This window comes from Sinohyriopsis cumingii, chromosome 1 (assembly GCF_028554795.1).
Source record: "Sinohyriopsis cumingii isolate HCF-2022 chromosome 1, ASM2855479v2, whole genome shotgun sequence".
NCBI classification, from domain to species: domain Eukaryota; kingdom Metazoa; phylum Mollusca; class Bivalvia; order Unionida; family Unionidae; genus Sinohyriopsis; species Sinohyriopsis cumingii.
Window position 1 is genome coordinate 8,178,855 of NC_142961.1, and position 25,189 is coordinate 8,204,043.

At 36.8% G+C, this 25,189-nt stretch overlaps 1 protein-coding gene across 2 annotated transcripts in view; it reads right to left on the minus strand.

Moving 5' to 3' along the window:
- Nucleotides 1-2,593: 2,593 nt before the first annotated feature.
- Nucleotides 2,594-25,189, minus strand: part of LOC149806387 (L-threonine 3-dehydrogenase, mitochondrial-like) — a 50,952-nt gene continuing 28,356 nt past the window's right edge. For both annotated transcript variants that reach the window (XM_089952562.1, XM_089952551.1), the window contains 7 exons: nucleotides 20,280-20,322; nucleotides 18,344-18,414; nucleotides 14,657-14,872; nucleotides 8,889-8,995; nucleotides 8,011-8,101; nucleotides 5,777-6,043; nucleotides 2,594-4,465 (listed from right to left, as the gene is read on the minus strand). In XM_089952562.1, coding sequence (XP_089808688.1) covers nucleotides 4,302-4,465; nucleotides 5,777-6,043; nucleotides 8,011-8,101; nucleotides 8,889-8,995; nucleotides 14,657-14,872; nucleotides 18,344-18,414; nucleotides 20,280-20,322 — 959 coding nt within the window. In that variant the 3' untranslated portion in view covers nucleotides 2,594-4,301. The remainder of the gene's footprint in view (nucleotides 4,466-5,776; nucleotides 6,044-8,010; nucleotides 8,102-8,888; nucleotides 8,996-14,656; nucleotides 14,873-18,343; nucleotides 18,415-20,279; nucleotides 20,323-25,189) is intronic.

Consider the following 25,189-nt stretch of genomic DNA (forward strand, 5'->3'; position numbering starts at 1 on the left):
TTTATTCAAGGCCATTTGATCCTGTTATGCTCCAGTCCGTAGGAACATGAAGGGTTTCATTGACTCCAGGCAAAGCTATGATTCTTTGGGGAACATCCTCAGTTACATATCAGTGGTCAAAATCCTGGATAAAAGAGTTGTCGTTTGTCTTCTTCACCCGATTAAAGCAGATGATTATATGAGACTCTTCAAGATCACCTCGATGCTACTGGTATCTTTGATTTGGCCTTGGTATTGTGTAAGGAAATAGATGCAAAGAGCGTTAAACTTAGACAACGGGGTAACAGGTAGATTCCTGTTGATACGTAGGTCTTTCCTTTGTTCTTCTTTGAGAATAAACTAGATAACACAAAATGAGGAATATGTTACAATTTCCAAGGATTGTGATTTGGATTTGGATTTTTAACGTAGCTTTAACAATATTTCAGTCATATCGCAACGATGGCAGTTTATAGTAATGTCTAGCACTGGGGCATCATGCCGCAGACATGTACCATGATGTCCCCCCCACCCAGTCACATTATCCTAATACCAGTCCTAACACTAACCTCTTAATGCTGAGCGCCAAGCGAGGCAGCTGTTAGTACCATTTTTGTAAGTCTTTGGTATGACTCGGCCGGGGATCGAACCCACGACCTTCCACATCCGAGGCGGACGCTCTAACCACTATGCCACCGGAGCGGTTCACTTTCCAAGGAAATATACGTCTCGTTTATTCAGTGAAAAGTCCATGACGATATGACCATCCGTTCAGGAGTAGGAGCAATAATACATTTTTTAAGTGGGCCGTGCAGTGGCCATATTGGCTGTTATATTAATAGTTTTTATGTGGGACTAGCAAGACATCATAGGTTCCGCTATGTAGTTAATAAGTACTCTGAAAGAAGGCTAAATACAAGTTGAAATTGCGTGCATCTGCAACGGGCACACTGGAGCCTTTGTTGACATAGCTCTATGATGCTTGCATGTCCTGTAAATGAATTTTTTAAATATGTAGTATTAGGAAAACGATACGCTACCTAAAACAAACAGATGATAGAAGGGAGAGAATGGATTTTCTCAGAGTAGACAATGCTAGCTTATAAAACCGTAATAAATGAATAATAAAATATAATTTATAAAAATCTAAAAATATTTATCGCCTCAGTTTTTCCAATTTACCTTTGAAGTATAAGAAGTGAAAATGACTAACCGGAGCTAGCAGTCTTCCGAATGATGCATATTTGAAGCAAGATCAAGCTCTATACACGCCCAGGAATCAAAGACTAAATCAAATTAAACGTAATTTTAACAATATCCATGATATGCAAGTTTTGTTTTAAATAGACAGGATTACCAATGAAGAAAATCTGGGAAAATCTATTCTTTTAAAATGAAACCCTGCGCAAAGGACGAAACTGCAGGGCGGATAAGTAAGTCTTTCACTAGAACCCCAATGTCATTGCAACCATCCGTTCAAGACGAGTAGTGATAACACTATTTTACCAATGATTGCCCTGACGGCCATATTGAATGTACTATTTGCAACAAAAGTTATAAGATTTTTAATGAAAACTCCATGACAATAAGACAGTCCATTTATAAAGCATACTGATAACACGACTGGATGTCCGATAGGCATAGCTTTTATTTAGAAACTACCTGACATCACAAAAAGTCTGTTAGTGAAATCTGTATGACCACCCGTTGAAAAGTAGTAGCGGTAACGCCATGTATCCTTCGTTTGATGGATACCATTCTTACCTAAGATGAACGAGACCTTGCAATAAATATGTATGTTAAGTTTGATGTCAATTCTTCCAGTAGCTTAAGTGCTAACTAACGACAGGGCATCGCACAAGTTCTTCTGGTATATGACTTGTAGAGCTAAAAAATAAATGTATGTACGTATGTGCGTACGTGTGTGTATATGTATGTATGTATGTATGTATGTATGTATGTATGTATGTATGTATGTATGTATGAATAATTTAGGTAGGTAGGTTTGTTTCCAACTATCCTTTTTTAACACCTTACACCATCTTTAAAAGAAGCAGGAAGAAATGGAAGAAAACACTTGTGATAGCTTCGAATTTATGGACATTTCCCTCATTAAAAAGCAACCCATTTTATTTGTATTTCGATAGTGAGACATAATCTGATTGTGTAAAAAAAAGATCAAAGATGTATTGACTGAGATAAACAAATTGACACGAACACGAGAAAAATACAAGATTAGAGGAGCGAACTCAACTTGTATTCTATGTGAACCGTGAAAAATAACTCAGAATAGAAGACTGAAAAAATATTACTGACTATTTCTTCATGCTGTAGCCATTGGCAGATCTCTGTAGTCTTATCACACATATTCAATCGTATATACAGTTTCTACACTTTTAAGCAGTGAATCGTCAATAGATTTAGTGAAAACAATTTTTATTTATTAAAACTTTATGTTAGCAAATCAGAAATGTTCATCTGAAATGGCCTATAGCTGGAAAGAACATGTTCAATGACGTCCATGTTTGTGAGTTCCATCTCACAAACTTCCCTCAGAAAGATATATAGATGTTGGAAACACGTGATGACAAAGAAAGGAAGAAAAAAAAAAAAATAAGATTTTTGCAGTATTTATTTTCACTCTTCTAAAAACAAGATCATAATAACACTGGCAAATACCACAGCCTCATTTCACTTGGAAACCTTAAAAATTATCAAATTCTTTATTTACATTTTTTAAAAACTTTGATTAAAAAGACACAAAATGATATTTTTGTCAGAAAAAAAAGCAAACCAGTCCTGTTATTAGTGGTCACGAAATAGGTCATTTGCTTGTATTTGTGTACTTTTCTTCTGATGACTGTGTTAAAATAGGGCATCTCACACAAAATGTCCAGTCCTGTGCAGCATATACAGGGCCCCATTTCAATAGCAAAACAATAAAAAGCACGTTAGACTTTTGATCTGTCTCTACAATGTGGAATATGGTAAAAGTTTCCACCACAATCTGGCATATGTATAATCATATTCGCAGATAAATATGTCAAATATATTAGCAATATCATTTACCCAAAAAAAGGAAAGAAACAATGTACCGTAATATAATCGCTTATAAGTCGACTTAAACTGCAAAATTCCTGATCTACCATCACGTCATGCACTTGCAGATCAGGGTCTGTTGTTTTTATATATACTGATCACTCGTAACAACCTGCACAGGCACATTATGCGACGGCAGATCTGGGTCTGTGCAGTTTGAAGCTGGACTTGTCTTATAAGCGAGTACATACGGCATTTACAAAACATGTTAGAGACATCAAATCTCACTCGATAATAAATTATTTTAATTGCCGTACCAAAAAAAAAAAAAATACGGTTATGGCATGTCACTGGTTGATAATGTATACTTCCTCCAATTTTCTCTACCATACAGAAGATCGTTTGTTAATGACTAGGACTTTAAATGATTCGTCGTATGAACTAATAACACGCATTATATTTGATGGTAACACTGTAAATAATTAATTAATAAAAAAAAAACTGCTACGTTTTATTCTCAAAGCTGATCAGCTACCTTTCTGATAAATGTAATGGTACATCATTTCAGAAACACTCATGTAATGCTAAGAAACAAGTGAATAATATATGTCGTCTGATTTGTAAAACACGGTTTCCTACAGATCTTCCACTCAAACACCTAACTTAATTCATAGTATGTCATGTTGTCAGTTTATAGCCATATTCCAAATGTCACGAACAAAGTCAAAAACAATGAATGTATCAATCTAAGTCACGAACAATGAATGTATCAATCTAAGTCACGAACAATGAATGTATCAATCTAAGTCGAAAGTATCCAATCACTGGTTGGCGACATATTTATTCTACCCTTATTATGCCAGTATCTTCATTACAAAGAGTAACCGTAATTTAGTACGGTTGTGACAAGGCACGTTCATATTTCTGTTTTTGATAATAATTAATTTGTATAATAATCCTTCAAGGATAATTATTAATTACTATTCAGAACATACCATTTCATAGATATTGACTTGTAATCAGTTTGATAAAGAATGTAAAACTCCTTGTGAATGGATGTCAGACTGCCTGTGTGTATTTTGATATTTTGACAGCGTCAGATATTGGTTGTCCGAAGTATTTGAAATTCGACTATAAATGTTCAAGTCCTATGTATGACCTTCAACAAATATTTCTAGGAACATATTTTGCAGTAAAAGATTATGGATAATTTTAGAAACTCCAATCTATAATGACAAACATCAACACTGCAGACTATGCCATCATTGCAAAGAGTCCCAGCTTTACACAGCATGTCGTGACGCACGTGCTTCTCGTTGGTCCGCCTGGAACTTTGAAGTAAGCCCTTCAAACATGACTTTGACTAGAGCCTTGAGGTCATAGCGGTGACTCCAGCCCCACTCGGCCCGTGCCCTAGTGTCGTCAAACCTCATGGGCCAGGAATCAGCTGAATTATAGTAAGACATACAAGTAAAAACTGACATTCGGTAAAATATGATTAAAGAATGTCAACAGTTCATTCTATTTTGAACTGAAGCAAGTCTTCATTCCTAACAACACTCCATCTTATGACTTATCCCATGTGATTCACATTCAACCGTTACATACAAGCATAACACTGGTTTTATATGTTTAGGCTCTCATAAACAGTAACAAGAAAAAGATTGAAGACAACAAGCTTTGTAAAATTTAACAAATAGTTTATTTCCCTAGAAAAACAAAATAAAAATGGGAAAAAAGAACTTACGGTTTTAAGAATCAAATCCAAAAATAATCCCAAAATAATCCAAGAATTAAAAATTAGCAGTCCAATTAATAAAATGTTCTAATGAATTTGAGTTCGAGTCCCAACGAAAATCCAAAATGGAAGGCGATGACGTATACTTTAGCCAGTATAGTATTAACGTGTCAACAGTTCTTTGTTGTATCACAGGAAATAATATTCCGGTATTTGAATTCCGAATAAAATTTCAATAAATGTCTTTGTCCAAGAATTCTGTATGAGCACTTAAATATTCCCAGGAAAATAATTAATCCTTTAGAATCCAAATAATTTAAAGAAAAATTAAAATGTAAATCCAACTGTTCACAGAAAAAACATCTTGATATCTAAGTGTTTAAAAGCCCAACTGAGATTATTTCTCAAAATATCAGTATTAAACCTGACTACTGTGCAATTCTGATAAGACCAGAATTTCGAAATAGAGGCTATTACATGTAAAATGTCACGTACACCCAGTACAGCCTCGATTTCACCCTAAAATCCCAGAATAAGAATGAATAAAAAATAAAAATTAAAAAAATGTTGTTTACTTCAACTGTTACTAATTTTGAATAAAAGTCAGGAACTAGGTCAGCATAAAGATACAAAGTTCTATTATTAGGTGTTTACGAAGAAAAGTAAGTTCAAACTAATTTCTGGAATGTGTCAAATTACATTAAACAAAGTTACATTACTCTAACATGTAATGGAATAAAAAAAATTAAAACTAATAAGCAAACAATTAAATTCAATCAAATATAAATTAAATCAAATATACATAGCACTAGTTGCACGCAGTTTTTATCGTTTCCTATACAGCTGTCAAATTCTGCTATAATACAATTTCCCCCTATTTATCTTACATTTAAAAAGTAATGATATATAAAGACATTGGCAAAAAATCTTAAAGGAATACATGTATTTTGCATCATCTTAAGCAATTTCAAGAGGATGACACCCTACGAATAGATCAACAAGAACGCCTGCCATACTTACCGATCTTTTGTCTCTCGTCAGGCTTGTATGTTATTTCCAATTTGGGAACGTAAAGTTTAATTTCCTCAAATAGCTCTTCAGGGGTGAAACTCATTGCCTGGACGTTGTATGTGCGCATGCCCAGATCTTGATTTGGAACCTCCATGAACTCTACCACGGATCTGAGACAATCGTCTATATACATCATCGGGAGCATTGTATCGGGTCTTAAGTAGCACTGGTATCGCCCTGTCCGCATGGCCTCATGAAATACAGCAACTGCGTAATCTAGAGGAAACAAAACCAACTGCTATAGTCTATAAATGTCAAGAACATGTCGACATTTTATGAGCATGCAAATAATGTTAAAATCAGTCAAGAATTAAGGGAACTAACCATAAACATTCTTGTGATAAAAGGTTGAAATAAATTATATTTTAAGATTCATTGTAAATTCATTGAACAGCCATTGGATGGACCGGAACTGACAGAACACACTGACATTCTGTATCGTGCATGGTTTGCTCAAAATCTGTTTCCAAAACTAGCTGCAAACTATAATCAACACAGAAGAGTACTTCACTACAGGTACTTGTTCTTTCTGTTTACTTTCGGTCAAAATCGCTCGGTGAAACAGAAGGTATATTACTATGTAGTGATCGTTTGCAGCGTGAGTAAAATGAAGACTATTCAGATAGTTTTTAGAATATCCGTTAGGCACGTATCGCCATGAGTCGCAAGCACCGAGAATCGCATAATTTCCAAAACGCTTTGGGGGCCCCGAGTGGTCTAAAGCTCTCTCCGTTACGGATCACTGCCATCTCACCTCTGTCTGCGTGGGTTCAAGTCTAGGATTCGGCCAATGTGGTTATGTGAGAAAGTTTGCCAGTAGCTTCTCGTGGGTCGGTGGTTCTTCCCGGGGTTTTCCCGGGTTCTTCCTCCACCATTAATTCTGGCCGCCATGCATAGCCTATCGTGTGCTGAAAAATGGCGTTAAACCCCACAACAACAACAACAAAACGCTTTGTCCTCTATTAGGTGCGTGACTGCACTTGTCTGTTTCGCGTTTGATAAAATGACCCAATGTTACGCTGAATCGGGAATACGAAAGGAATAGGAAATGAGAAATGAAAATAGATACAAGTTTACAGAAAAGCAAATGATTATGCAACCGAGCTGAGGATGGAGAGACATATACTTCTTCCCTAAAACATTGTGGGTGTGGCTTTGATTCTCGTTAATTATTTTCTACAAATGTTAACAAACCGTGTTTAAATTACTTAAAACAGGTTGTTTATGGAACATCGAGAGATCGTTTAATCGCATGAATTAAACTTTTTGGCTTTATAAATACAAGGAAGTTAAAGCTTCTCTCTAGAGTTCTCGAGCACCACTGAAAATGTGTCAGGCATGGCTATGATGTTTCAGACAGTATAGTGAAAGTTGGCAGATATGTACATGTATTTCACCTGTTGGGATTTACATTTATGTTTTATCACTAATATGACAATTATGTGCTGTAGGAAGTAGACAGCTGATGGAGGAAGTAGGAAGTAGACAGCTGATTCTGTGTGTTTGCTTGGGAAGTATACTTGAAATAGCACACACAGTACACTAACTTTGTGCATCCTTGAAATAGAGAAATGAGCGTTCATAGCATAGGCATTAATATTGTGTGAACAGACATTTATGAAACATACTAAGCAAATGTAAACAAAGAGTTATCAGCGTGTACATTCTTTAACCCTGAAGTTCAGAAAGTGAAATTATTCATGTAGATTTAGCCCCAGCGCTCACACACGCGCACACATAGACACACGCACGCACACACACACGTCTTTAACTAGGAAAATAAGTACGTCAAAGTCAAGAAGAACTTTTTATGATTATCAGCACGGCTCTATTTATAATATTTATCTATAAAAATCAACTTTGTGCTCTTTAAGAAATGTTTTGCTATGTAATAAAAATTCCTCAGTCTTTGAAAAACACGTCGAGAAAAATTCTCAGAGTTTGGAAGGAGATCATTTATTGCTCTGAATAATGAAATATATATTATTAGGGCTCCAAGAAGCGTAGCTTTCCTGAGAGTTCTTCACGTGTAGATCAGGAAACTTAGAAACACAATATACAGTGCGCAAGGAAGTTCCCGTCAAACTTTTGTTATGGCAAGAGTTAATTACTAGCATACTGTGTACATATCTTTAACAATCACTTTTGGTATATTTATGCTTCCAGTATATCGAAGTAGTTACCTGTAGTGCCGCCCCCAGGAAGCGAGTCATAAGAAATGATGCCTGGAAACCGTAGACTTCTGAAGTCCAATCCAAAGCGGTGATTGAAATACTGAAAAGACAGACAATGTTTGGTCAATAATTTCAGTGGCAAATTTAGAAATATTGTTTAGTTGGAGAGTTTAAACAAGTAGGCGAGAAATCTGTGGGACAGAACATCATGCAGGGGCCTGGAATAATCTGCATTGTAAGCATTTCCAAGCATTTCCAGGGCATAAATTTAAATCGTCTAATTATCAACGAAAAGTATTCGGAACTGTTCCGGTTGTTTAGCGTTAATTTATTTTTTTTTGTAGGGAGATATGGCTACGGGTTTGGGGTGGAAACCTCTTGCCGATTTTATTTCTTTTCTTTTTGTCCGATAATGCAATACATGTTCAGCCATATCATATATTTGCAGGTGATTCTAATCCGTGTAAGCCGGGTTATGAATATACATAATGTATACAGCCCAAACCCATCCACCCCAAACTTTAGCGGGGAACCCTATGATAGCGATAACGAGATCAGTCATGTGATAATGATAATGACATGATAATGATAATAAGATCGATCATATGATAATGATAATGAGATCGATCATGTGATAATGATAATGAGATCGATCATATGATGATAATAATAATAATGAAAATAATAATAATAATAATAATAATGATATGATAATAATGAGATCGACCATTAGAGGAAGAACCCTGATTAAGCGGGATTTTCTTCTTTACATCTATGAGCACTTAAAAAAATTGGTGAAATTTTGGCGCGCTCTACGTTCGATTGAAGTAAATGACCGCGCTAATAAATGTAGCCTTTCATTACTTATATCCCCACCCTATTCATACCTCGCCCAATAATTCCGCGTGTACTTTGGACACGCCGTATATCGTCCTTGGTCTTTGTATTGTAATGTCTGGGGTAGGATTCCGTGGCGAGTCAGGGCCGAAAGCACCTGTAATATAATTAATAATAATAATAATATTAATAATAATAATAATAATAATATGAAGAAGAAGAAGAAGAAGGCTTTACTACAAATAGTTGTAATGGTAACAGCAGCAGCAGTATCATATTTGTTCAAATTGTGAGAGAATGTATATGGTGAAGAGAAGGAAAAGGACAAATTATATTTTACGTGGATTGTGATAAGTACAAGTTTTCTTGTACAAAATCATAGAGTTTCTACACTAAAACAGCCTTGGCTTGTATATGTTAGTGATGATTGCCCAGCAATCTTGAAGGTCACAAGAGCGTTTGTGTAAATTTAATTCTGGAACTTTATTTGAGGACCGTAAACAACAGCGTCGTCGGCTTAGTACATGCGCTATGACGATGGTTTTGCTCATCAGCGAACGCACTTGCAAATGATTCACAGTTTCCGTTGCAATCAGCCGTGTTTGTTCCTAAGGATGTTGTCTAACAAACGGTGGTGGCTCATCTTGCGAGTCCTAATCCTGTAGTATATCTGTGTTTCGCATACCACATGATATGCTTTTTCCACGCTCTTGCGCAAATTGCTTAAGCTGATTCACAGTCGGCACGCTCGTATATAACGAAAACAAACATTATTTATTATTACACTCAAGTTCGCACTAGCCTTGTTGTGCGTGAGATACAGTTGACCTAATATCTGATCGAGTTTTTGGAAATCCCGATACAAATAACTCGTTTGCGTTGTCAGCAGATGACTTTGGAAAAAGGTACCTTGAACGTGCGAGTACAACATTGACTCAATCGATGAAGAGATACTGCGGAGTATTTCATTGATGACCAAGACTCTAAAATCAATAACAAACCCACACTCAGATTTGCCTTATAGATCGACATGTTGACATGTAGATATTAAGGAGATTGATGCAGATAAACGAATATTACGCATTGTATGCAATACCACGCCAGACATTGTGAGAATCACGACCACAATGCAAGTTAATCAAAGATATGACATCATCAGCGGCAGCAGCAGGTACCATCAGTATTGTATCTCCGGGTTACATATTATTAGGTTCTATCCGAATGTGGCTCCGGATCAACTGTTATTAAATCCGGTGGCACCGATATATCTTCCATGCCACAAACGCGGTTAAAGCACGTTCCTTTATCTCTTATTGACCTGAACCAGTGCTTATCAGATTTTCGTGGGTAAACTTAGACAATTCATTTGTAAATAAGATTTTGTTTGTTTTAGTATTTTTACGTAGCTTTAACACTTAGTCATATCTGCATTGTGGCAGTTATAGTGATGTCTGGCTCTGGGACATCATACCAATGACACAAAGCACCATGTCCGACCCAGTCACATTATCCTGACACCAACCCAACCAGTTAGAGTTAGGACTAATTCTAACCTCTCTATGCTGAGAGCCAAGCGAGGCAACCATTTTTATAAGTCTTTGGTATCCGAGGCGGACGCTCTCACCACTTAGGTTATCGGATCGGTCACTGTCAGCTCGATCTGCCATTTAATACGATGATAGTGAATGCGAGAAAACCCGTTCACGTGACTTATACGGAAATTGTCTTGGTGCCGATGTCAGGGGATTGTTTAAAGACGCGTCTAAGATAGTCGCAACCCTGATCTCACGCACTGAACCGATCGCTAAGCAAGTTACGACGAAGTCGTTGTTATCATCAAAAGTTATGCTGGGGATAGGTTGAAGAATCTTGCATCGCTTGGAATTCAAATGAATCGAGGTCGACTACGACGATTAGTGATTCAACAACCAAAGACGGTTGCGCTTCCCGAGACGTTACACAACATGAATGGTAACAATGCCATCCCCGGTTCGTAAAATCATCAATGAAGCCGCTCAACAACATCTGACCAATTCGATAAATACAAATATGGCATTGGGGACTGGATTACGGTTGTGCTGTAGAAGTAAAAGATAATAGATGAAACCTGTAAAGTATAAATGATGGAAGAATTTAAAGTTTTTCCTGATCGTCTTTTGACATGGGTGTGCCTGAGATGGTAGATCGCATCGTCAGGTAGTTTGTTTTATTTGTTTCGGGTTAGAGATCTCAAACCATTAAAAACAGAATCGTGAGTGAAGGATACATCGAGATTTTTGTCTTCCGTGTGAGGCTTTCTTAAAAATATATGGTAACAATTATGCCCCCAGTGCCAATATTGTCCAACAGCGCACGTTATTCCATCAACAGAAAGGAAATTGAAGCAATTCTCAACAACGTTGACATTGCCACGACGATTATTGGACTCGCCAGAAGTAGCACTGTTTATGCGAGATCCGCTGACCCATCTGTTTCCCAGGGATAGATAGGATAATGCAGATCCGCCCCCATATACGCATAGGCAACTTCAAAATTATGCAGGCAACGCTACCGCAGATGTAAACAATATGATTATTGACGTAAACTGAAATTTCAGCCTTGGATTTCAACAGCGCCAAGGACATCTTTATGGGACCTCATTGATGTATTCGTGTACGATTCCTCTCATTCATTTTGGGGGGTTTGCAGTGATATACGCCGAGTCCAAAACGTTGACACGGGTCTGATGATGTCCCCATAAGACTTGACTTGGTTATACCCAATATATTACTTGTCACTGGAACACCAGGTGTTGTTTAAGAAGTCCCTGGTTGACATGTGCTTTCATGCACGTATTAATCAGGCTGGTGCCAATTACATATGCCTGGCAGTGATACTCTCAGACAAGACCGTGTGATGGAGAGAACACGTGGCGAAAGAGGGTCATTCACATGCCCATGGAAAACTAGTTTTTCCATAACTGAATAACACCATGAAAATACTGTCATATCACAAAGCTGAGTTTGGTCTAAGCCAAAACATGCTTACGAAAATAATGAGCGAAATAAGAAACAGCTGCGAGATCACGCTAAATCTCCAGCAATGGTTAGCTCAATGCGGCTAAAAAAAAGTACACCTTGGAGACATTAAAGGTATCAAAGTAGGAGGTGACGCAAATGCAAAAGAACCGTGGGATATTTCCATTTCTCGTGGCGATTCCAGACAGAACTGTATCTAGTATGGCTCTGACATGGGCGATTGCTGAACGCATAGTGTCTCGTAGAAGAATTAAAAAAAAGTTCTTTGACTACTTGGGACGATTAGCACTATACCATTAATATAAGGTCTTCAGTTGTAGTTTTAATTTACTCATGATGTCGAATCCAGGGACGCATTTCTGTGGTGTCTTTATGCTTGGTGAACTTGTGTCGATTATCCCGTACATAAGAAAACGGAATCGTTGACCTTGATTCAACAGCAAGACGTGGAACGCACTGTGTTGCTTATATGGTAACTCCTCGACAGCTTTCATGTTTTGATTCATACGGGTTTGCACCGCTACGTGTAGTTGTTCATTATTTACACAGACAATATAGTTGTGTACCCTTGTTTTCTTCAACTCTGCAAACAAGGAATGGACAACCCAATATGCTGACATATCGGTGTTAAATGCACTCATGGTACGCCTGGCCCCGCAAGTACTTACTGTTTTTGCATTGTCACTTAGAAGCCAAGTTTGACAATACATGAATAAGTCTGATAGTACATGAAATGCTAGTTGACATTTTCGGACACCGAAGCCCAGCGACCAAACCTGGTGCTGATGTGGCTTTTACCAGGTATGCTACCAATCCGATATGACCGCATTAACCAGTCAGATTGTCGTTGATGTCGACCCAGGCGAGCTCGTGATTTAGCAAGATCACACTGGAAAGTTGCATAGTTAACGTAGACATCCGTGACGTTTTAAAGCCATGAAGTACCATCTTAAAAAACGGACTGAAATCAGATATGTCGGCGTGTCGACTGGTTTCATCAAAGACTACGTTGATGGGATGAAAAAGCCACTGAGGTGCTATCGACCGTGCACTCACATGCGTGGTAACTTCGTATACCTTAGTTCAAGCTACATTAATCAGCGAAGAACAGGGAAAAAAGGACAGGATATAAAATGGTCGATTTGTTTTTCTTCCTCTTATAAATGGTTTGGAAGACCTAAACTTCATATCTTAAAGGTACGAGTCCGTATCATATACTCACTAATGTTAACTTGAACTCAAATGGGTGGGGGTAAAGTGACAATATTAATAAATAATCTGCGGCATCTTGGTTTAACATCAATAACGCGCATCAAAAAGAAGGCACTATTACAGACTGTTTATATAATGAATATCGGTGCAGCTGGTCGTCGGAGATGAACCGACGTTTGTCCGATCCCGACGTTTAGTTAATCATCTTTGGTGTTTGTGTTTAAGATTTATCATTTCATATACTTATTGGATTCTGAACAGTTACGCGATGATGATTTTGCGAACTTTACCAGCAGACAGAGAAAGCTAACAGTGATGGCGATTTTGTGCCGCTTCTCAACCAATATCTTTGTGACAGTGGCATTAACAGACCTTTGCATACAATGAAATATAATCTTGTCATGGGTTAAATAGAAACCGTTTGTACCACAACAGTGCTATGCTAATACCAAGTCGAGACCAGCTTGGAATTATTGCATTAGCACGCGAGAGCGCCCAGACGCAGACTATGCCGCGAAGCGAAAAAAGCACCTACGGAATGTTTCTACACTGAATGAGTGCAATTCACCGACAAATTCATCCCGGTTCCATTTCCCGTTAATGAACCAACCAACATTGACTAAACCAAACATAGAATGACTTCGACTGTTATTCAACAAAGCGTCCTTGTTCATATAAGAGTTCTTGTGGGAAAGTGAAAAGAAATGTTTCTGACAACAAGCACGGGAGAAATTGCGTGTTTCTTAATGAATGTGGTGCTAAAACCCAGGAAAACACAATCACCAGAGACATACATATTTCCAAGAAAGATATTTTCTTTATTTGTATGGCCTTTGTACCAAAACAGAAAGGCATATAATAGATTCGAGGCGCGTTTGTGTCTTACAGCCGAACAAAGCCATTTTGTTAAGCATTTATGTTTCACAATAAAAATAATAATAGAACACTTGAGATGGACCCTCAGAGTTACCGACGCGAGAAAATAATCAAAGTGAACCAACAACTATGGGATGAAATCACCAAGAAAACTGTTTTATTCGCAAGATACAATGTACTGTATGTGGTTATAGACGGTGTTTGTGGAAACACCGGCACACCACCGATGACCTTGGCGAATCGGGGCCCCGAGTGGCCGAGTGGTCTAAAGCTCTCACCGTTACGGATCACTGCCATCTCACCTCTGTCTGTGTGGGTTCGAGTCTCGGATTCGGCCAATGTGGGTGTGCGAGAAAGCTTGCTGGTAGCTTCTTGTGGGTCGGTGATACGTTCCGGGGTTTTCCCGGGTTCTTCCTCCACCATTAATACTGGCCACCTATCGTGTGATGAAAAATGGCGTCAAACCCTACAACAACAACAATCTTGGCGAATCTACGTCCACATTGTTCAACTAATCAGTTGTGGTCGATTGTTAAGTATCAACTATGAGCGACACGATTTCATAGACTACTTTCACTTACGAAGAATTAGCTGCTGCTGCTGCTGATGATGATGATGATTGTGATGAGGAAACGAGGAACAGAAAACATGGGAATGATGAAGGGAGAATGGATGGAGGGAAGAAGGGAAAGAAAGACTAAATAAACATATACCGATAGTGCTGGGAACAAAGAGCTTGATCCCGTATTGGCGGGAAAGTTCCAAAATGTTGTGCAAGCCTTCTATGTTGACTCTCATGGCTAGCGTCACGTTCTGCTCTCCCACCGCACTCAAAAGGGCGCTGAAGTGAATGATCCAGTCCACGTTATAATTAACCACGATCTCCTGCAGGTTATTAAAGTCCAGAATATCCGCATAGACGTATGGACCTAGAATGAAGAAGAGATTCATACTACAAAAAGTTGACTTAAACAAGACAATGCTGGATAATGTAAAAACATTGCACGAAAGATTTGATCACCATGGATTTAATCCTGGCAAAGTGGAGCAATGCTAATATTATATTTCCCCTAATGCTTTACCGTTTAACCCAAACTTTCGAGTTTTTAAAAAAAATTATTATTATTATTATTATTATTATTATTATTATTATTATTATTGTTGTTGTTGTTGTTGTTGTTGTTGCAAAATGTACGGTTATGTCGTATAATAGCTACATAAAATGAACTCTTTGTTATGTTTATAAACAATAGGTTAGTATGAGAGATTGGTCAATACGGTTAATGCAAAATATATCAAGTATACAGCTGACTGAAAGACAAATATTACCCGAACAATAATGACAAAGAACGAAAAGAAAAATATGCAACCCCCTAAAAAAAAAACACCCCGTCCCCCCCCCCCCAAAAAAAAAAACAACAGCAACAACAACAAGGGTCTCATGGAACACTGTCTCGGCGCAGGCGAGCAGAATCATATGGATCATCGGGAATGCACACCAATCGGCATGCAAGCTTACAAGGATTCGTAATTGTGGATTAGTAATTGTCTCTATTTTGGCTAGAAACGATTGCATAGACCCATCCATGACTAGTACTTTTAGTAATTGTCTCTATTTTGGCTAGAAACGATTGCATAGACCCATCGATGACTATTTTGGCTAGAAACCATTGCATAGACCCATCGCTGACTAGTACTTTTCGTAATTGTCTCTTTTTTGGCCAGAAACGATTGCATAGACCCATCGATGACTAGTAAGTTTCGTAATTGTCTCTATTTTGGCTAGAAATGATTGCATATACCCATCGATGACTAGTGAATTTTGTTACTTGTGATGAAAGAAAATTTAAGAACCTACACTTCATGGTGTAATTGACAGTTATTACGGGCTTTGAAAGATAGATTGGAGGCCATTTTCAGTAAAAGGACTGACGTGAGAACTTTTTCATTATAAGCTGGCTGGAATGAAGAGAGACAAACCCACCCACCCACCCACTCCCAAAAAACAACCAAAACAAACAAACAAAAAAGTTGTTCCCCTAAGGGAATCGTGTAAACCACTGTGCGACTGAACTTTATTCAAATATTTTTCTTCTATTTTTGGATATTTATATCACAGCTATAGTATGCCTATTCGATACATAAGCACAATGTTTTGCTATAATCGAGGGTATAGAAAAAAGCTCGTCACCTATAATGACAACCTTATAATTTACTGTGGAAACTTATTCAAACTGTGGATCAGTGTTAAGACTATATGGTCTTAAAGTAATTAACAGGAAGAAGCGAAATCAAAAAGTTGAGCGAACTTAACAACTAATTTTTTTCTCTAAGTTACAATGTGAAAATTCAAGAGGGGCGTACAGTATTGTGAATTAAGTCCACAGTAAACCTAAATATTCTATCACAAGTCCAAACGTATAGAATGTTTCGAATCAATTTCAATATTGAATGTGCTAATGTGCCAGTAGTTTCGAATGTGCAATACTCTTGATGTATCGCAATACTATAATCCAGAATGTATTTGAACGAGTTCACAATAATTCAAAAGTAGTGTTTTAGTCCCAAAAAAGTCAAAAAGCACTTTGCAATTCCAATGAATAATTTAAATAAAATGATTCCTCTCAAATTATATCTGAACATAATATTAACTGGTTCCTCAATTCCTCAAAATGATTTTAAAATAGGAATGAATAATTGTTTGCCTCATCATTCATATATATGTTGGCATAATGAGGTTTGAGGTTGGGGAAATCAGAAAATCTGGAGAAAAACGCCAATCTGTGATGAGGGACCATGCACTTTTGCACATACTGATCCTGAGAACACAATCGTGAAAATCAATCGTGTTATCACTGCGCAATATGGGTGAATAAAAATTGACGCGGCACGAAGAGAAACATTTTCATTTTGCAGGATTCATACAATAATAATAATAATAATAATAATAAGAAGAAGAAGAACAAAAAGAAGAAGAAGAAAAATGAGGACATTGTATAGCGCTTACTCTTTAGAAGCTCTAAGCGCTTTACAACATTAGACAACACCTATAACATAAAAAACATATCTAATGATATGATTTAAAAAAAAAAACAGCATGAAATTAGAAAACATAAAAAACATGTTGGAATATTTAAGGTAGGAAACATTATTAGGTCTTTAAGTTTGTTCTTGCAGTCGAAATAAGTGAGTTTTAAGAGCACTCTTGAATGGGATCACTGTGTATTTGTGTCAAAGTTCAGTGGGCAATTCATTCCACGTTGCTGGGCCCTGGATTGCAAAAGAACGTTGTCCATATGACTTCGTTTTCATGTGTGAATATTGAGTATACGATTTTCAGAAGAGGAGTGTAAGTATCTTGCTGGTGTGTATACAAGAGTGAGGTTGAATAGGTATATTGGACTGGAGTCCGTCAGTGAAACGTAGCACAGAGAACAAATTTTATATTTGATTCTGGATTGAATGGATAGCCAGTGTAGGATACAGAGCAGCGGGAAGGTGCGCTCTGATCGTAGTACTCTAAGTATGATCCGAGCAGCTGTTTTTTGAACTTTTTAAGTTACTGGAGTAGAAAATGAGATGAACCAGACAGAGCTGAGTTACAATAGTCCAGTCTTGAAAGTACTAATGAACATACAAGTGTTTTAGTGGCATCAAATGAAATATACTTGCGAAAGGAGCTGATGCGTCTCAGCTCAAGATATGCAGCCTTGCATATGTTCATGACATGTTGGTGCAATGTGAGAGTACTGTCCAGAGTAACAAATAGGTTTCATACTGACTGTGTGAATTTAATGTTGGTGTTGCTGATATTTATTATTTGAGGTAAAGGATGTGAATGAGAAAGTATTTTGTGTTGTGACCAGAATGGACTCAGTTTTATCATCATTCATCTGCAGCTTGTTACATGTCATCCATGATTTCACATCGGATATGCACCTCTCTACACCTTGGATGGTAGCATCAACTTCCGTTGGGTGGCAATATTTGTATATTTGGGTATCGTCAGCGTACAATTGGTGAGACACTGGATGATATATGACACTTGAGAGCTGCTGAGCGTATATATTGAACAGAACAGGTCCAAGAACAGACCCCTGTGGAAGGAGCACCATAACATAGATTAACTGGGCTGGAGTTTATTCCATTTGCAAACACCATCTGTGTCCTGTTGACCAAGTATGACTTGAACCACATTATGGCTAAATCATGAATGCCAAATACATGCTGGAGACGGTGAAGTAATATATCATGGTCTATTGTGTCAAATGCTGCAGACAAATGAATATATATATATATATATATATATATATATATATATATATATATATATATATATATATATATATATATATACCACACACACACACACAAATATGCGTACACAAACTCTAGCTTACCACTTTTGTGCACAGGTTCTCTGGGTTTGACAATATCAGACATGATCACATTGTTCTTGCCATATCTGGCCCTGGAAGAACAGAAGGTCATGAAATGTAGGCCCGCACGAGCTTCTGTTCAGAACGCTGATTGCAATAGACAAGTTTCATGATGATACATTTCAAATTTTTCAAAATCTTTAATTCTTGGTAAAATTGTAACATAATATACGCAAGAAATCTAAAATGGAAGAGAAACTAATTACCAAGATTGTAAATGCCCAACATTCCGAAATGGCACAAATGTTTAACATTGTTTTACAAGAATCTCCAGATCAACGTTTAGTAAAACACTGAGGTATTGAGTAAGCTTTGTACATATAAGGGTATAATACTTCAGGGTGTCAGGATGTGTCTGTCTATCTGTCGGTGAGTCTGGATAGATAGATTGATAGACAGACAGTGAGATGATAGACAGACAGATGATAGATTGGTTTATAGATCTCAAATGTTCCGCTAAAAGTTTAGCAAAAAATGATAATATGGTGGGTATGTACATTTAATTATGTATGTATATGTGGAGCTAGATAGGTATGTAGGTAAGTCTAATATTTATTTCCATCGTACCACTGGTTCTAACCTCTAAAACAATATATTCTGGATGGCTCAGTTGTTATCATGAGAAAATCTATGAGTTGGAGGAAACCTACCTCCTTCAACAACTTACCATACATATGTTGAAACCAGTTAAAGAACTTGGACTGTATAATGTACCAAGCTATCGTACAGTATTCGGGTCCTTTTAAAGTTAGGTAAAAAGGTTAAAGTTTACCAAACATACTTCGCTGTCATGGTTCTTTTATTTTAATTTTTCGCTCATTATTCATAGCTGTTGGTTCCATTATCTCTGTTAGGGTTAGAAGGATTTAGGAAAACTTCTGCCTGAGATCTAAATATGTTTAAAATAATACTCTCGTATTGAGCCCTGAATCTCCTACGTGTAGCGATGAAGGATATCTTAACACAACAGACACTACCTACGTATAGTATGAAGGATATTTTAATACAGTGTAGATGACCTACGTGTAGCCATAGATATCTTAACACAACATAAATAATTTACGAGTAACCATGAAGGATATCTTAACACATCATAAATAACATGTGTAACCATGAAGGATATCTTAACACATCATAAATAACATGTGTAACCATGAAGGATATCTTAACACATCATAAATAACCTACGCGTAATCGTGAAGGATACATTTACACAACATAAATCTGTCCTACTTGTTGCAATAATCAAGATATTAAGTTATTTACAATCCTGGTCGAGATATTATTCCAAATATTTTTTGTGGTGTGTGTGTGTGTGTGTATGATTTAGATATTTAACGTAGCTTTAAAAAATGTTCAGCCATATCGCTATGATGTCTGCAGTCTAGCAGTTTATAGTAATGTCTAGCACTGGGGCATCATGCCGAAGACATGTAGCACATGTCTCACCCAATCACATTATCTTAACACCAGGCAGACCAGTCCTAACACTAACTTCTTACTGCTGAGCGCCTAGCGAGGCAGTTATTAGTACCATTTGTATAAGTCTTTCGTTATGACAGAACCAAGAGTTGAACCCGCAACCTCCTGCACCCGAGGCGGACGCTCTCACCTTAAGGCCACTGGAGCAGTCCCCACTATATATGGAATTTGTCAGACTATTTTACTGGTATGGGGGTCATTATTATATCATCATTAGGCTACTAATGATAGTATCCTGCCACCTTCCCCCACACCCACACACAAAATCTTTACTATTGCCGGTAGCCAACTGATGATAAGAGCATTAATAAAATGATATTAAAAAATAAAAGATAGGGAGATAGAAGAGAATTTATTAGAAAATAAAATGGATGAATGATATAGATTTTCAATTACTGACATGTGACAAATTTACCTGAGCATTCGCGCCAGTCCGGTTCCAAGTTGTCCCTGGCTGCCTGTAAGAATCAAAGACATATGGGATTACCCAGAAACTGTTCGATAAAGCTGGGCTGCAGTTTCAGCTGAGGACATGAAAGGACAGATTCGTGACCACATATGTCACCTTCTCCGTCAGTCCATGTAATGAATAAAAAAACGTACAATTTAATCATAGAAAACACAGAGGCTGCAGTTGAATTTTTCTATTAGGGTCTAAAAAAATCATCTGTAAAACTTTGCATGTGTCTTTGTTAGATTAACGCACATTCCGGTCTAAGCGTTGACAGTAATCATTCGCACAGCGGACAGGGGTAATACGGTATTATTCTTCTACATTCGTCGATGGACATATTTCTAGTACCAGATATAGAAATTTGCTTAAGAAAGTAGTTCATTAAAATATGCTTCATAAATATGTTCTCGTCCATTATGGTTTAATGTATTTTTTATATGGTGAAAAATGCGCAGCAGGCATGTAAGGTTGATAAAAAAAAACCCAGTTATTATACAGATGCGTCAGATCAATATAGTTTATTTGGCAGGTATCCTCTATTACCTGACCCAGTTAGTATAATCTATTTCTCTTTTTCTCGCATACTTAATTACCTTATGCTAATCTGAAATAAGGCTCAAAAACTCACTTATTCATAGAGATAAACTTACTTCACCCGACACTTATCCATCAGAGCTAAACTTACTTCACCCGACACTTATTCATAGAGATAAATTTACTTCACCCGACACTTATTCATAGTGATAAACTTACTTCACCCGACACTTATTCGCATTATGTCCAGATAATGATGTATTATAGTATTATATATTGCCTAAATTTACATGAATTTCGCTGAGGGTATGTTTGAATCACTTCTGATAATGTGGATTATCTGCAAGGTATTCCTATTTTTACTTTTACCTGACCACACACAGTAAATGACATAACATATATTCATGTAAACAGAGTAAATCAGTTGTCGGTTGCAGTTTTATTTATTAATTTCTTTAGCTTTAAAACTTAAATCACTCATGTCATGCATCTCAATATCCAGCCCCCCCCCCCCCCCCCGTCTTTTACACTGGAAACACAACGTGCATATGCAGTGTTAAATTAATGTCCATTTTCGTTATATACAATTCAATTCATATTAGAGTACAATATATATATATATATATATATATATATATATATATATATATATATATATATATATATATATATATATATATATATATATAGATATATAGTCATTCCAAACTTGAATAAATGGGTATTATGAAAGAAAAAGGGGTTGGGGGGAATCGGAATTATTGACATAAAGTTACATGGCCAAGCCGGTTTGGAACGTTTGTGCCATATTTGGTTTCATCACTGATTGCACATATAATACATTTATTAAGACCACTCGTCCCCATCCCAGCCCCGCCAGACAAAAAATAAATATTTGAATCGAGAACTACTTATAACAGATCAATGTAACGTGTACACCGATGCAAGGTCACTGACATTTTGATTCACCAATGAAATTACAGCTTTCATATTTATGAAATCTAGAATCTGTATTTGGAACCAACGATAACCTCCCACTAGAAATGCAACGCTTCATGTAAGTGGGACAAGAATTACAAGGTCAGCAGACCATGACAATTTATTGGTGCCAGTCGAATCTTCTTTATGAGGAATATCTTGGGTTTAGTCATAGATGCAAAACAACAAATACTGATTTAATGTTTTGTTTTATGGGTTTACCGCTATTTTTCAGCAAATGGTGGCCAGTAGATTTTGGTGGAGGAAAAATCGTGAATAACCAACATCCCACGGGAAGTGACGGGCAAGTTTTCTCGCATATCCACGTTTGATTCGAACCCATGCGGACAGGTGAGATGCGAATGATATGTAAAGGCGAGCGCCGTAGACCACTCCCTAGTGATTTAAGGTCAACGTGCACATGTTATGTTAAAAATGATCCTTATATAGTGCAGGCTTTTATAGCAAATAAATATGTTTCGGTTGACCTTTAATTGGGGCTCGTAAATAAAATACTAGCGTAGACAATTGAGTTGATTAGACATGCCACATACAACAGGCCTGTGGCTACATATACTTCCCAGAGGTTTTGACAGAGCCGCTCACCTACCTTTATTAATTTCCTCATTTATCACGATATCCAAATAATTTGACACAACAGCGTTGATATTTGGGTTTTATCTGGGTCATTCTAGACTTTTTATAATAAAATTTAAAAGACCATTTCTCTTAATCACAAATTATACCTGAATAAAAATAAAATTTATGATTATCAGAGGATATAGACATATGCAAAGCAACCGAATTGATCGTTAAATCAAAGACCGAATGGATAGCACACTTTCTGTTATCGCAATGTCCACCCGTTGTTAACAATTCATAGTTTGTGCTAATATAGCCGATTCAGTTTTCCGCCTCTATTTCCCTTAATAAAAATTTCATCTTTAATATCAGTTCCAGTTGGCTTTTGTAGGTAATGATAATTCTGGGGTAATTATAAACCAACTGAATTATGAATTTCGCTTGCGTTTTAATTAATATCAATTAGTTCATATACGGTAAATTCTAGATGTCTGCAGCGAGATTCACACGATTAAGGTCAATACGTAGTTTAATGCAGTTCATAAGATTTAGTTTCAGGTGATATATAAATGTGTGACATTAATTTATACGAATTATCTAAATATTACCAAACATTTTGTGAATTTCGGCAGCAATAATTAACTTTTTGGTAGCAGGTAATGCACTTGCTTGTCTGCTTATTTATTGTAACTTTATCACTAGGCGTAAAAAAACAACCCAAAAAAGAACAACCTGGCAAGCATGGCTAACTTATTGATGCGATTTACGAACCAAAACCACATTTAAAACAAATACTGCTAGTTCATAAAATGGGGACGTTTTACCTGGGACTGATCACTAATCAAGCCACGCGTTTTGCTAGAGTGTTTCGTACACCTTAAACTCAAGCTGACTTCCCCGTGATAAATCTAGATAAGTAACTAATTTTGACGTATGTAGGGCAAATAAAATTGATTTATTTTGGTCACGTATTTGGCCTTGTGATCAGCCTTGCATGTCGTAATTACCGTACTGCCTCAAACTAGTCTCTTGGTGGGTAGGTGTCCAATATAAAAGTTTGTCATTTATTTCGATGCCACTCAGAATATTTGGACAGATTATATCTTGCCTAAACTAATTAATGATAATTGTCTGTCTGCAATGTTATAATGACTGTAAGGACGGTGGTTCCAAAGTAATCCAGAAAATAACATCGTTGGAAATCCAGCCTGAAAAAATTTAATTTTACATAACATATGTATGTATGGCATTTTTTCCACCTTTAACATTCTATCGTGTTATTACTACACTACTTGATTTTATAAGGCCTGTGGTCAAAAACTATGTTTCCTTGCTGATATGCGTGCCGTCATTTTATATGTATACATAAAATAAATGTGCTGGTTGTATCTATATAAAAATTGAGGAAGGATTTTAAGTATTCCATTCAAACATCGATATGAATTTGCCATGATTGATGATCAAATGAAAGGAATCACGTTATCTTAACTGTAGAAGTACATAATATCCATGTTTGAAGATTTAAGAAAACACATACGTTAATACCCGATAATTAAAGAAATTTTGTGATTTTTTCGCTTTCATAAATTAATTTGTGTACTATTTTTGTAAATGGAATACCAATGATTACCAGGAAAGTTCTGAGGAAGCATGGGCAATGCTTTAGGACTTTATTGTTGGTTGTTACAAATGGACGGAGAAGGAAGGTACGCGTTACGTTTTAAATAAAAAACGTCGGAGAACCCTTCTAATACAAAACTGAATGTATGCTTTCCTTCATGGGGTCAGGTATATGTGTCGTTTCTTCTCTTCGTTCGATGATAACTTGCATAAATATAAACGCGATTTTATATGGAATTTTGAAAATGATTTTTCTCATGACATGACAAAGATTATTTATCAAAACATTACTGGCTTTTTATTTTCCATTCATCCGTTGTCACAGCAAGGAACGACACAATCTGTAATTTCCATCTAGTCAGAGGAATGGCGATTGTTCAGTGGTTAGCTTGCCGGACTTGTGACCAAAAACGTGTGGGCTGGAATCCCATTATTTGATCGGCCTGGGTTGGTTACAATGGTGCATCATTGTGGATGGAATTTTATTCTGTTTGTAAAGGCACTATATAGTGTTCACCTTGATTGCATTCACTCAACTTATCATTGTCTACCATGATGCCATTCATAGTTTTAACATTGTTCACCATGATGCCATTCACACAGTTTTAACATTGTCCACCATGATGCCATTCATAGTTTTAACATTGTTCACCATGATGCCATTCACACAGCTTATCATTGTCTACCATGATGCCATTCATAGTTTTAACATTGTTCACCATGATGCCGTTCACACAGTTTTAACATTGTTCACCATGATGCCATTCATAGTTTTAACATTGTTCACCATGATGCCATTCACACAGATTTAACATTATTCACCATGATGCCATTCACAGTTTTAACATTGTTCACCATGATGCCGTTCACACAGTTTTAACATTATTCACCATGATGCCATTCATAGTTTTAACATTATTCACCATGATGCCATTCACACAGATTTAACATTATTCACCATGATGCCATTCACACAGATTAAACATTGTTCACCATGATGCCATTCACAGTTTTAACATTGTTCACCATGATGCTATTCACACTGTTTTAACATTATTCACCATGATGCCTAAGTAAGCTAGTCAGGCAATACATGATCAACTTGCTTATCAGCGTATAACCGTTAGACCTATAGTAAGATTATCAAAGAGTTTCTG